The 14,818-nt window shown below is 44.9% G+C and overlaps 1 protein-coding gene across 4 annotated transcripts in view; it reads right to left on the minus strand.

Annotated features, from left to right (window-relative positions):
* The window catches only part of C10H1orf112 (chromosome 10 C1orf112 homolog), a 117,631-nt gene that overhangs the window by 46,720 nt on the left and 56,093 nt on the right, over positions 1 to 14,818 (minus strand). For 3 of the 4 annotated variants that reach the window (XM_029618401.1, XM_029618403.1, XM_029618402.1), the window contains one exon: positions 6,867 to 7,053. The exons of the other annotated variant lie outside the window; for it this stretch is intronic. In XM_029618401.1, coding sequence (XP_029474261.1) covers positions 6,867 to 7,053 — 187 coding nt within the window. The remainder of the gene's footprint in view (positions 1 to 6,866; positions 7,054 to 14,818) is intronic. 4 annotated transcript variants of the gene reach the window in all.

Below are 14,818 nucleotides of genomic sequence, written 5' to 3' on the forward strand. Positions count from 1 at the left end.
AAAATTGGTTCTCACCTGCTAATTTTCTTTCCTGGAATACCCCAGATCAGTCCAGGTGCTTAGGTTTTGCTTCACTACCAGCAGATGGAGACAGAGAAGAAAAGCTTTACTGACACTGCTACTTCACCTAGTGTGCCACCTGCAATCCCTCAGTATGACTTGTACCCAAGTCAAGATGAGATTAACTATAAACAGTAATTGTAACCCTCAATCCCTCTCTTAAACCAAGCAGGAGGGAGACGGTGACTTTAAACTGGGCTCTGTTCTGACAAGCATGGATAATAGAACTTTCGAACCAGTAACCAACTCTGCACCATGCACATACTGAAAACAAGAGTGAGCTTTCCAGAACCGGTGGACTGATCTGTTTATTCCAGGAATAAAAATTAGCATGTAAAAAACAATTTTCCTTTCCTGTTCATACCCCAGATCAGTCCAAATGCATGGGATGTACCCAAGCTCCCTAAACTGGACGGGAATGTGACAGCCCCACTCGCAGTACACTCTCCCCAAAACCAGCTCCTTCCAGACATCCAACCAGTAATGTTTGGCGAAAATGTGTAGCAATGGCCAAATAGCCGCCCAATAGATCTCCTGTGGGGAAACTAGCTGATACTTGGCCCACGAGGTTGCCTGTGCCCAAGTCAAGTGGACCCGCAGACCCTTAGGCACTGGCCGACCCCTGCAAATGTATGCCGCTCAATCGTAGCCTTGGAAGCCTTACTCTCTTTCTTTGGTCCATTCCATAACACAAAGAGGTAATCCGATCTCCGAAAACTGTAGGTAATCTTGATATATCTCAACAATGGCTGACGCGTGTTTAACAGATGAAGCTCCCTCGCATGAGGCAGGAAGGTCCACCATCTGACTGAGATGAAAGGAGATACAGCCTTCAGTGTACCCAACTCCGAAATACGCAGAAAAGATTCCCTACATGACAAAGCCTGAAGCTCCGAAATCCTTCTGGCCGAACAAATACCCAGGGAACTAGATCCAGCATAGAAGCCATAGAACCCAGGACCTGGAAATAATTCCAAACACTGGGAACCGACAGCCGCAATAATCTGTGAATCTACCTCTGCAGTTTCGTCACCCTGTCCGCTGTGAGAAACACCTTGCCTATCCTGGTGTCGAAACAAGCCCCCAGATACTCCAGTGATTGGGACAGAATGAGGTTGCTTTTAGCCAGGTTCACCACCCAGCCCAGACACCACAACTTCTCCATGACTCGCTGTACTGACTGTTGAAATAGGGCTTCAGACTTCACCCAAATGAGCCAGTCATCCAGATAAAAATGCACCTCCCTTCTGTAGAACTGCAGCCACCACCACCATCATCATTAACCTGACTGGAAGGATGCAAAACTGAAAATGATCTTCCAGAATCATAAATCTTAGAAACATCTGGTGCTCCAGCTGAATAGGTAGGTACAGATAAGCATCGGTTAGATCCAAGGACGCCAGGAATTCTCCTTTGCGGACCACCGCTATAACCAATCAAAGAGTCTCCATTCAAAACAGTGGCATTCTGAGGGCTGCATTAACCTTCTTTAAATCCAAAATCAGTCTGAAAGTTCCCTCCTTTCTTGGAACCACAAAATAAATGGACTACCTTCCTTTTCCCTGCTTTTCTCAGGGAACCAGGACTATGGTCTCCAGTTGCCACAATTAGTCCATGTCGCAAACTGCCTCCTGCTTGATGAGGAAAGCACAAAGAGAAATGGCGAAGCAAATTCTAATGCATAGCCATCTCTTATCACTTCTAGTACCCACTGGTAAGTTGTGATTTTGGTCTATTCTTCATAAATAAAGGGCCAGCCACCCGCCGACAGCCTGCAGAGAAGAGTGGACTGGCCTTGTTTCATTGCAAACTCTTAGTTCCCCTGGTTCCTTGACCGGAGTTTTCCTAGGCTGGTTTATGTTCACCCCAGAAAGACTACGCCCTGCCCGAGCTTTGCCTCTGAGCAGTGGAAGGGCCTCTGTTTTGCCAATATCTCCTGTTGTCCCTAAATTGTTCACAAACCGAGAAGGGTCTTTTGCTGCCTTTTGGTTTATCTTTGGGCAATTTATGCCCTTTGGACTCTCCTAAGTGTTTCACCAACTGTTCTAGGTCCTCCTCGAACAAAAGCTTGTCTTTGAAGGGAAGAGAAACCAGTTCAGACTTGGACTACACATTTGCCTACCAATTCCTCAACCACGAGTCTTCTGGTTGAAACTGCCAATATCATAATCGCAGAGGACGATACTAAGCGCGCACCACAAAGGCCACTTCAGCCTCAAGCGCTCAGTCTGCTTAGCAGAAGCTGAGGAGGTAGCAGCCTTCTCCTCTAAGTGCTGCACCCAGCACAAACAAGCTCTTTACATAAAGCTGCTGCATATCACTGCCTGGATGCCCAATGCAAAAAACTCAAAAATTATTTTCAGCTGGATCTCCAATTTCCAGTGCTGCGTGTCCCTCAGAGCAGCAGATCCTGCCAGCGAGATGGTGGTTTTCTCGGTCACTGCTGAGATCGACACGTCCACTTTTGGAAGCACCAAAAGTTCAAAGTCCTCCTCTGGTGGGGAATACAACTTTGCCATTGCTCTTCCTACATTTAGACCAGACCACCTGTTTCTTAACTGATTTATAGAAGGGAAAGGCTTTTTCCGCACCTCAAGCCATCCATGATGTGATCCACCCCTACATGATCAGACTCCTCCTGTGGTAGTTTAATCCCAAACTCCTTCAACACATGTGGGATTAACGACCACAATTCCTCCTTTCTGAATAGGCAGACTACCTTAGGGTCATCCCTGTCTGCCACTGCAAGTCCTCAGGATCTGAAGGATCTTGTGCTGACTCTCCGTCCAGAGACTCCATGAAGTGCCATGCTGCCCTGTCAGGTCAAGTACCAGCAGGATATTCGTGGACCCCTTCTGAGTGTCCAATCTTGGCATCTTTGATGGTCACAAGCAACTCTGTGGGCAAGAGTGCTTCTCCCCTGCCGCTTTTCTGGCTAGAAAAGCCTTATGGAGGAGCAAGACAAACTCCTAAGAAAATGTCTATGAGTCTTCAGAATCCTCCTCCAGGTCTTCAGCATCCTCCAAGTCCTCCTGTTCCCCTGTAGGATTTTGCACGGACTTTGCATGGGTGGGGTTAACGAAGGAGGGGACTCCTTTCTCTCTCCCGGGTCATTCCTCATAGCTGCACATGAAGACAAAATGGCCACCCTTCCCCATGCTGAAAGGAGTGGTTGTGGTGCCTGCCCCCAATGATTGGGGGCAGGCACCGCAACCCAGCAGTACGTGCAGGTCCTGCTAGAGCTACCCTTTCACCCGGAGATGCATTGCACATACAGATCAGCCAAAGACATCCTCAAACGTGACTCACTGCATGTGCGGCAGCTCTTGCTGCAATCCTTTGCCGGCACCATTAAAGCATTTGCCACATATGCTGCCGTCCTCTCACTTGCACTAAAGACCCCCTCAACAATGGGTCACTCATTCACTGATGGGTCATTCCCTGCCTTGGCAGTGAACTCCGATCACCTGCAGAAATATCTGCTGCCCTGTCCTCCCACCATTGAACTCCAACACCAGCCTAATTGCTTCTCAGCTCATTTTCTTCTTCTTCATTTTTTTTTTAATAAACTTTAATAATCAAATAACAAATATACTTCCCTTAGCCATATTGTTATAAATCTGCTGCTCGGAGTTAGTGATCTGTTATCAAGCTCCTCCTGTAGAGGGAGGAGTTAGCAATCTGTTGTCAATCCCTGCTGCTAAGAGTAGCAATCTATAGGAACTGCTCCCCAGGGGCGGAGTTAGAATCTGTAATACCTTATCCCGCCACGGGGAAACGTTGGCAATCTGTTATAAGTCCACCAGGGAGTTAGCAATTGGTTATGGATCACCCTGCCAAGGGGAAGAGCTAACAATTGTAATACTTCGTAAGCGGAGTTAGTGTTCTGTAGTGGGTTGGCTTCCCACAGAGTGGCAGTCGTATAATACTGCTTTAGTAGTGTAAGGAATGAACACTTGAGGTAAATTGGTGAATCCCTGGGCCGATGGCAGATGACAGCGCCCTCAAGAGGGTGTCCTGAGAGGGACCATCGGCTAGGCTGGAATATGGAGACAAATACAGATAGTTCTTTATTAGACTGGAAGTAGAACCACCAGAGGTGGCAGTAGTGAGCTGATGTGCCCGGCAGGGCTGAAGTCCTTCTGATACTGGAATTGCGGTCTCTGGGTTGCTGAGCTGTAGAGAGAGACTATAGATAGTGAGTAGCCAGGGAATGCTGGATACATAACCAGTAGTAGATGATACACTCACAATTGTAGATATCTGTAGTGGCTTCTAATGCAACATAGAGTCTTCAGTATATTCAGGAACAGGAGCCATAGGCGAGTGCTGGTTCCTATATGCAGTCTGGAATGAGAACTCACAATATCTGTATATGCGATGGCTTATGGAATAGAAGAAAGTCTTTGGAGGGTTTTAGGAACATAGGCCCTCGTGGCGCGAGTATCGGTTCCTATCTGCAATCTATAATAGTAATGCACAGATATAGATATATAATAGCTTCTGATATAGAAGAGAGTTGAGAAGGGATTTAGGAATATGGGCCCTCGTGGAGCGAGTACCGGTTCCTATCTGCAATTTATAATAATGACTCACGATCTCCATACCTGCGATAACGTCTTAGACTGAAGGGAGTCTTCGGAGATTAGGAACATAGGCCCTCGTGGAGCGAGTACCGATTCCTATCTGTAATAGAACTCACAATGTTCACGTCTGCGATTGCTTCCAGGTAGTAAGGAGTCTTCTGAGCATTCAGGGACATAGGCCCTCGAGGAGCGAGTACCGGATCCCGTCTTAGCAATCTGAAATCAAGAAGAGAGAGAGCGGGGCACCCGAGGAGTGGGTACCCCTAGATAAGGTGATGGAGGCAGAGCAGTGGAGGATGAAGCGGGTCGGAATGATCCCCACAATCAAACCCCTTGCTAACTCAATTCGTAACTGCAAGTAAAGACCTTTTAAACTGGAAGCGGATGACATCACTACGGGGGGACGCCCCCAAGGTTCGCGCCCTTGCCGGTACAAATTCTGGGGCGCGCACGCGCCTTTACGTCATCAGGAACATGGCGGATCCGCAGCATCAGGCCAGCCCGGGGATTCCAGGAAGTACGGCGAGGAGAAGCCACAGCAGCATCTGTCCGTCAGACCCGAAGGGAGTCGCCACTATGGTAGAGAGGGTGGCGTGAGGGTGAGAACAGGCACGAACGCAACACATATGCAGTGCCAAGGTCAATCCTGGGGAGGAAGGGCTATCTGAGGCAAAGAGAGAACTAAAACACCAGTTTTCTGAGCCCTCCATGGATCCAGAGACGAGCATCTAAAAAGTGTAACCAACCCTCTGCTCATCTACCTCAAACAAGGGGCAGTCCAACCAGGCACCTTACAACCCCTAAGGAGGAATACTCCTGAATTGGGTTACTTTGGGGGGGGTTCAGCTCCAGACTGCAGGTTTTAGACCTCTACCATCTGCAGGAGACAGAGAAATACTGGGGAACTGCAGATGGCACACTAGATTAAGTAGCAGAGTCATTAAAGCTTTTCTTCTCTGTCTCCATCTGCTGGTAGGGAAGCAAAATCCATCCATCTGGACTGATCTAGGGTATGAATAAGAATCATAAATTCCTGCCACATCAGCTGACAGCACCTTGCCCTAACCTCTATTGTGCCGAGACAAACAGAAGGACTAGGGGGCACTCCATGAAGTTAGCAAGTAGCACATTTAAAATTAATCGGAGAAAATTCATTTTTACTAAGCGCACAATTAAGCTCTAGAATTTGTTGCCAGAGGATGTGGTTAGTGCAGTTAGTGTAGCTGGGTTTAAAAAAGGTTTGGGTAAGTTCTTGGAGGAGAAGTCCATTATCTGCTATTAATCAAGTTAACTTAGGAAATAGCCACTGCTATTACTGGCATCAGTAGCATAGGATCTATTTAGTGTTTGGGTACTTGCAGCCTGGATTGGTCACTGTTGGAAACAGGATGTTGGGCTTCATGGATCCTTGGTCTGACCCAGTATGGCAATTTCTTAGGTTCTTATGTTCTGGCAATTTCTTAGGTTCTTATGAGACAGCAGGACCCTACTGCTGAGATGTCTGCTCCTCTCTCTCTTTCTCCCTCTATCAGAAAAACTGGACCAGCATTATATATATTAAATCCAATTTCAAGCCCTGTCTAGATTCAGAGACATTCCGCAGGTGTTACTATAATATCAATGCATCAGTGTGTTCTATATCTAAATCACTGCAGCAACCTCTTGCAAAATGTAAACTTAGAATTGAAAAACAGATCCACGCTTATTCATAATTACAATTTATAATACTGGACAGAGAATTGCTATATAATCCAGATTATGAAATGAAATACTTTCTTTAAAAAAATAAATAAATAAAAAAGATATGAATGGATCCAAGCTGCCAAAATCACTTTCCAATAAGCAAAGAGATTTTAAACATGATCCTTTAGCCAATAATGACAATGAAAATATCTGCAAAGCATTTTCTTTTACAGGGTCATTAAGACACACATTGATATCTCCTTATTTCACATCTTTCTATGAGACCTGACAACTTATTTTCATTATCCAATAATAGCTGGGTAATCAAAAGGAATAAGAGGACTCACGCAGTGTCAAACATTATCAGACCCATAAATCATGGAAAATATTATTTATAATGACTCCTGTCTCTCTGGCTTTCATCAAGGAGCAACAAAAAAGATGTCATACATGATAGCTTCTTGATGAGACCTGGATAGAAAGGAGGAAGGAGACTGACTTGGAACCTCATGGAAAGTATGAAAGAGACTGCCATACCAGGTCAGAGAAGTATGCAGGAAGGAGTGCTGCTATGAAGGCGCACAGGTGCACGCAAACATGCTGATACACAGTGACATCACCAGCCGCCTGCCCAGCCATCACCACATCCACCAATCGCACGGGAAGCGAGAGCTCAGCATGGCACTGCCCAAAAATGTAGAAAAGGGCTTCAAACAGAGAGAACCTACCAAAAAACAACAAACAACAGTTAGGTACTTTTTTTTTTTATCTTAACTATCTTTCGTCCTCTTAATAGGAAGTTTCTAGAATTGTATTATGTTAAAAATAATCAAACTGAAAAAATAAATAAATAAAAAATCAGTACTCACTCTACTAAAATCAGCAACACCACAAAATATAATGGAGAATAAATATTTCAAAAATCGATTAGGAAACTAATTTATCACAAATGGCAAGGTATATACACAGCTTGCCTTTATGACCACTCTATAGATCACAATTTCTAGCACAATACTATACTATGTAAACCATCACTATTAAACAGAAATGTTGTTGTGCAAAGCATAGCAAGATCAGATTTCAAAGGGGTGAAAAAAGCACCTCTCAGGGCAGCTACATCTAGCCACCTAATTTCAATAGGTAACAAAATGTGCCATACTAGGGGTGGAAATGGGTCAGGGAAGGCAAAATATGCACATAATATTCATTTTCAAAACTACACACATTTTGAAGTGCACAGCTGATACTGCAGGTACAAGATCCACGACTACTTTTCTACCGCACCTTGTAGCTAATTTTCAAAGGGAAACTGCCTTCGGATCTCAAAACTGCACAAGTTACTCAAAATTGCCCCCTTAATGACCTCACAGAGGCAAAAACTGCGTTGAGAGCCTATGACCCAGACAGGGCAGGACAGTGCACTGGCTGCCACTGAAGCTAGTTTCGGGGGAGAAGGGTCTCCCTCATTCTCTAAAAGAGGGGGCAGTGACATGAATATTCAACAGGTTAAGGTGAAGTTACATTTTTAGAGGGATAAATGCTCTGTGCTCTAGCCAACCGAACTGCTCAAAAACAAAAAGTTCTCGTTAGCTAATAAATTCTGATACTGTATGAAAGCAGAAACACAAATTATATCATCATCAGCTTTTTCTTCTCAAATAATTCAGCTTAAAAGTGGAGTAGGCATCAGAGTTCTTTTCTCCCCTTGGTAAAGTCCTAGCTTTGCTGTTGTCTGATGCCATGCAGCTCCAGCTCCCAGCCTTCCTGGACTTGGTGTCACAATCTGTCAGGTCAGTGGGCCAAGTACTCCTTACTGCAATGGTAACAGAGGCATTGCTAGCAGCAGAGTAAAATAAATTCTATGTAACCCGATCCTCAGGAGTGCTATTAAAAAAAAAAAGTCCCCCATAATGCTCTAGGATGGTTATCTCCATGATTAGAATCTATTGGCGCTCATCATTGGTTATTTCTTGATCACAACAGGAAAATTAGTTCTTACCTACTAATTTTTGTTCCTGGAATACCACAGATCATTCCAAAAGCTTTACTGACACTGCTACTTAACCTAGTGTGCCACCTGCAGTCACTCAGTATGTCCTGTACCCAAGCCAATAACTGAGACCCTTAATCCTTCCTCAACTAGCAGAAGGGAGGTGAAACCTCTATGGAAAACTCATTTCAACACTATTAAGCAGAACACCATGTAACCAAACCAAACTGCTATAAAGAGCAGGCTTTACTTGAATAGGTGGTGTTTTGGACTGACCTGGGCTATTCCAGGAACAAATATTAGCAGATAAGAACCAATTTTCCTTTCCTGTTCATACCCCAGATCAGTCCAGACTCCTGGGATGTACCCAAGCTCCCCTATACTGGGTGGGAACATGATAGCCCCACTTACAATATACTCTCTCCAAATCCCACTGAATCTGGAACTCGGACAACAACCGGGAATGCCTAGAGAAAGTATGTAATGACTTCCAAATAGCCCTCCGACATATTTATTGTGAAAAAAACAGCTGACACGCGGCCCATGAGATTGCCTGTGCCCAAGTCAAGTGAGCCCTCCAACACCGGAGAGCCTTTACAACTATACACCAAGCTAATTGCTTCTTTTAGCTATCTCACAGTAGTAGCCTTGGATGCCTTGCACCCACTTTCTTGGCTCTTTCCAAAACACAAAAATATGATCCAATCTCCAGAAACTATTAGTCACTTAGAGATACCTTAGCAACTCCACCGTATATCAATCAAATGAAATTCCTTTGTGTGCGGCACAAACAAATCCAAACTCGAAAAGGCGGGAAGTTATACTGTGTGACTAAGAAGAAAGATCAAAACAACCTTCAGCAGAAAAGAGGGCACCGTTTGCAAGGACATCCCAATCTCCATAAAATGTAGAAAGAGATCTCTACAAAACAACATCAACATCTGAAGCTCTGAAATTCTGGCCAAACAAATTGCCTCCAAAAAACCCTTTCAGGGTTAAATCCTTTAATCGTGCTCTGCAATAACTTGAACTGAGCCTCATACAACACCCTTATCACCTAATTAAGATTCCATGAGGGACACGCTTTCCACATTGAGGGCGGCAAGAGTTTTGTACCTCAAAGAAAATTAATCACAGCCAAATGCGAGGCCAAGGACACTTCCTGCACCTTACCCAAAGACAGCCTAAAACCATCACCTGTACCTGAAGGGCATTATAGACCAGACCCCTCACTAGACCTTTCTGCAAAAAGGTCAAAGTATGGAAAGTGAAGCCCGAGTAGGCTGCACGCCCTGTTCAACACACCAAGACTCAAAACTCCTCCACACCCTAACATAAGCTAAGGATGTGCATGGCCATCTGGCCTGTAGTAAGGCAGCAATGACAGCCTCAGAATACTCCTTCCATCTCAAGCATTTCTTCTAAAAAATGAAGCTGTGAGACAGAAGAGATCCACCTGAGTCGCAAATATGGGATCTTGGCACAACTGTCTCAGAAGGTGACCAACCCTTAACAGACCATCTACTGCAACGTTTACTAGGTCCCTGAACCATGGCCTATATGGCCAGTATGGAGCCACGAGGTGTCTCTCTGTGCGCCATAGCACCCTGCCATGAGGGAAAGACGTAAAAACAATTCCTGGTGGCCACGGGAGCACCAAAGTGTTGATTCCTTCTGCTCTGAGTTTTTTCATGCGACTGTAAAAGCGCACCACCTTGGCATTTTGTGTCAACACCATCAAATCTATGCGAGGCATTCCCCACCTGGCCCAAATGAGAATCATTGCTTCCTCTGACAGCTCCCATCCTCCGGGGTTCAACTTTTGCCTGCTGAGAAAATCCGCCTGCATGTTGTCCCCCCTGGCTAAGTGAAATACTACCAGAACTGCTAGGTGCTGCTCAGCCCAGTGAACAAACAACTGAGCCTCCTGAGAAACCATCAGTTTAGTCTCCCCGTGTCGGTTGATATAAGCCAACAAATCAACAAATCAATGCCCCATCAATGTCTTTTATCTCACATTCAAAATGCACTTATATATGCTCAAAACAATGAGTCGTGTGTTGATCCAAATGATTTCACTGAGGGCTGCGGAGTCTCTAATGGCTCCTATAGCCCAACTATTCAACAAAGAAATTTTTGGAAAGACAGAGGAAGGGTTTCATATATATATATGAGTATTAAACCCCCATGGGTGAACTCTTTTCATGCATAATCATTAACCAAACCTCCACCATCCAACGTTTTTATCAATATACACCATAGGTGAGAACTGCATACGTTTTTCTTTTTAAATTGTTATATTATGTGCAAAAAATTATTTAAAAAAGCATGCTTTAAATGTCCCGACTTATCTGGTATAATTGAAAAACCCATATAAGCCAACATCATTACATTCTCCAAAAGAACTCGCACTGTCTGATCTTGTACCCGTGGCAGAAAGGAAAACAAGGCTAAGCACACTGCTCTCATCTCTAACTGATTGATAGACCAACATGCCTCCTCCTTTTCCCATTAACCATATGCGGTCTGGCACTGACACACTGCTCTCCAACTGGAGAGGCTGACACTGGTGGTCCCTATCACTCAATCCGAGATTTTCAATTCCATCCCTCAATTTCAGACTGACCCGACCAAGTCATACAAAAGACTGGACCTGGACTTCCCCCTGAGGGGAAGAGACATTTAAACTCCTCCGAACACGGGATCCAATGGATTTAGATCTAGCATCAATGCCACAAACCCTGGAACTGCAACCAATATGCACGTATGTGCGCACGCTGGGAGGCTTATTTGTGCGTTCCGGGTGTGCCGACATTGTGCGTGCAAGATGCAGAAGATGTGCGTGCAGGCCTAGATGCACGCGCCGCTGTGCGCACAGGTTTATTTGTGCGCCTGGCACCATTGAACGTGCCGCTGTGCGCCCGGCACTGTTGTGTGCGTCGCAATGTGCAAGGCACAGGGGCGCACGCCGCTGTGCGCACAAGTAGTTTGTGTGCCCGGCTCGCCGCTGTGTGCACAGCTCAGTTGTGCGGACAATACTGCGATCAGGGGTAGGAAATGGCACTGATGACCATGCGGGCAAGATGGCAACTCCCCCCGGAGGGTCTCCACGTGAAGTTGTTGCATCCGTCAGTCTCAGACATTAATCATAGGGCACCTTATTAGTATTATTATTATTCATTTGTAATAATTATGGTTTTGTTTTAAGTTTGTTTATTTATATTTTATATTTTCTGTAATTTTTAATTGAGGTTTATTTTATATTTTGAGTTTTTTGAATGATATATTGTACACCGTTTTGACTAAACTTTGTTTGTAAAAGCGGTATATAAACATTTTTAAATAAATCAATCAATCAGGAGTACACTATACCCATTGATCCTGAGTCCATCTGCTACACGCTAGGAAAGATCAGATTTAAGCTATGTCATTTCTATTTATGTTGTTTCTTTTAATTTCTCCTATAGCTGGCTGACCGCCCCCATATTTGTGGTCTAATAGGTACAGTAATGTTTTGTTTTTTTTAAAAAGTGGAAAATAATTGCCTTTGTTTTTCTTTGTTTCTTTCTTTGCAATGTAATATACAAAATTGTTGACACAAAGTGGATGCTTTGTTAGAATTGTATAAATTCAATAAATAAAATATTTTTAAAAAGTGTTATGACTGCTAAAGCTCATGGCTGCACAAACAAACTGCATCAGCAGGTTGCAGCCTGAGGCAATTTCTTTTATCTTCTGTATCTATCTTTTAAAGGCTTGAGCAATCTACTCATATATATAATAAATAAGTATATATTCTTACTGATTACTTTGATTTTACTAAGTTGCTGTGTCCTTTTAAATATTTATTGTTCTCAACTAGCACATTTTTTCTTAGGAGCAATGATGAATTAAATTTATATGACATGGGGTGTTAAGGACAGAGAGTGAACTCTAAGGGAACTCCTTATTAAAGATTTTCTCACATAGTGCTACCTGACAGAGCTTTGAACCCGAGACATATAACGGGGTTAGGATGAAGCAGATTGGCAGCAGATTGGAATAGCCCTCTTCCCCAGAGACACAGCGGGTGCATAAGAGATTACTAGAGAGCCGCACATGCGGCTCTCCACATTGGATGCAGCTCCATCACTACTCTCTGCATTAATGGTGGGGGTGAAAGGGAAATAGAACCAAAGAGAAACAGATACGTAGGAGAAAAAAAGAAGTGTGTAGCTTGCTGGGCAGACTGGATGGGCCGATTGCTCTTCTTCTGCCGTCATTTCTATGTTTCTATGGCTTTTAGCATGACCCTTTGCCAGTGCAATTATCACGTGGTTCTCCAGTTGCTGCTGCAGTCTACCTTGCCGGATTACCCCAGCCACCATCTGAAGCCGCCTTGCCTGCTGTGCAATCCCTGCTCACCGAGAGAGACAGCCGGAGCACAGATCCCCTGCAGTCACAGTTGTTAGACCTTTTTTTTTTTTCAAAAACTTTACTGCCTCAAAGAAGATAAAGAATATTTCTCTGAATGTGGCAGAGCTGACTGCTGGCTCCACAAGGCTCTCCGGGGAAAGGAGGGAACTGGAATCCCAGTTGTCCGAAACTCCCATGGTGTTCATGTGTGAGCCTTAGCCAAAGGTCACCAAGGCTCACCTGCCTCAACCAGGGGGGATGGCCCCACCAAGAATGTAACAACCCCCCCTGAGAGGACTCAAAACTTTCATCTTTTCCTGCTTATTTTTTTAAATATACTCCTGACTGTAGGTTTTACAACTTTACCATCTGCTGGAGACAGAGAAATACTGAGGGACTGCATGCGATACGCTAGGTTAAGTAACAGTGTCAGTAAAGCTTTTTATCTCTGTCTCCATCTGCTGGCAGGGAGGCAAAACCCAGGAGTCTGGACTGATTTAGGGTATGAACAGGAACTATTAATTTAAATATTACTGTTGCATCCATCGGTCGCAGACAGCTGCGACTGCTCTGCCTTCCTTCTTTTCTTCTTTTTTCTCTCTCCTTGGGCAAGATGGCTGCCTCCGGTGCCGAGTGTCTCGGCATCTCCAACCTAGCATGGGCATTCCAGTCCGTCATGCTCACTCCCGTGGCCTCCTAGGACGCGAGCGTGCACATCTCCTATGCTCAAATACACGTCATGGCGGGAACCTCAGGTGCGGCCCCACCGCATGACGTCAATACCTCTGGGTATATCAAGCCTCTGCTTCACTACCACCTTTGAGTTAGCAAGGACTTCGGTTTAGCTACTCTGACGCCGCTTTCGCTCCTATGGCCTCGCTCCTCTAGAAGCTCTAGACACCCGCTCCTCGGGGGTCTCTCGCTTCCAATTACCCTTCGGGGCCTCTACTTAGACAACCGCTCCTCGGGGGTCTTTCTCTCCTTTCTCCATTTCAGGATATCGGACTATCAGGTACTCGCTCCTCGATGGCCTATCAGCCTATGTACCCTGCACCTCGGACCTTTGGTCCCACCATTTCATCATCAGGAAGACGCCTACATTCCTGTGAGTAACCTCTATGATCTGGTGCTCCAGCTCCACCCACCAGCCGCGGCGTTACCTGCACTGCGGGCTCCCGCCTATCGTGAACATCTGGGTGCGATTATACATCCGAGCTTGTTGAACGTAGTGGCACCTCGTGGATATCAGTGCCTTACCTTCCTGCCTACATCATCTATCTACAGCAGTACAATAAAGCCCTCCATCCATACTATGTCTGCTGAGTTCAGCCTATCGCTGTGGTTCCCCACGGGGCCCCTCCCCATGGGCGGAGTCATCTCCACAGCGACCAAGGGTCCACAATGCCACAAACACAACAATTACTTTCTCTTTTCCCAGGATTTGCCATTCATAGAAACACAGGAACATGAAGACAGAAAAAGACCGTATGGCCCATCTGGTCAATTAATTTAGCATTATAATTCTCATTGCTTCTTTAGAGATCCCCTGTATTTATCCCAAGCTTTCTTGAATTAAAATGTTGTTTTTGTCTCCACTACTTCCACTAGGAGGCAGTCCCTCACATCCAACACCCTCTCTGTAAATAAATATGTCCTAAGATAATTCCTGAGTCTACCCCCTTTCAACCTCATTGCATGACCCCTCATTCTACAGCCTCCTTTCCATTGAAAAAGGCTCACTTCCTGTGCATGGAAACCTTTGACATATTTGAATGTCTCTATCATATCTCCCCTATTTCACCATTCCTCTAGGGTATACATGTTTGATCTTTAAGTCTATCCCATATGCTTTAGAACAAAGACCACTGACCATTCTAGTAGCCATCCTCTAGACCAGCTCCATCCTGTTTAATCTCTTCAGGTGCCTCACGCAAAAACCATTCATCATAAGTCTCTCAGTGCCAGAGCATTCTCAACCGCAGGTCCACCATTATGGAACTCCATCCCTGCAGACCTGAGACAAGAACCCTGCCTTCCAACATTTAGAAAAAGGCTGAAAACGTGGCTTTTTAAAAAAGCCTTTCCAATCCCTGACTGAGACCTA

Source organism: Rhinatrema bivittatum, chromosome 10 (assembly GCF_901001135.1).
Source record: "Rhinatrema bivittatum chromosome 10, aRhiBiv1.1, whole genome shotgun sequence".
Lineage (NCBI taxonomy): Eukaryota > Metazoa > Chordata > Amphibia > Gymnophiona > Rhinatrematidae > Rhinatrema > Rhinatrema bivittatum.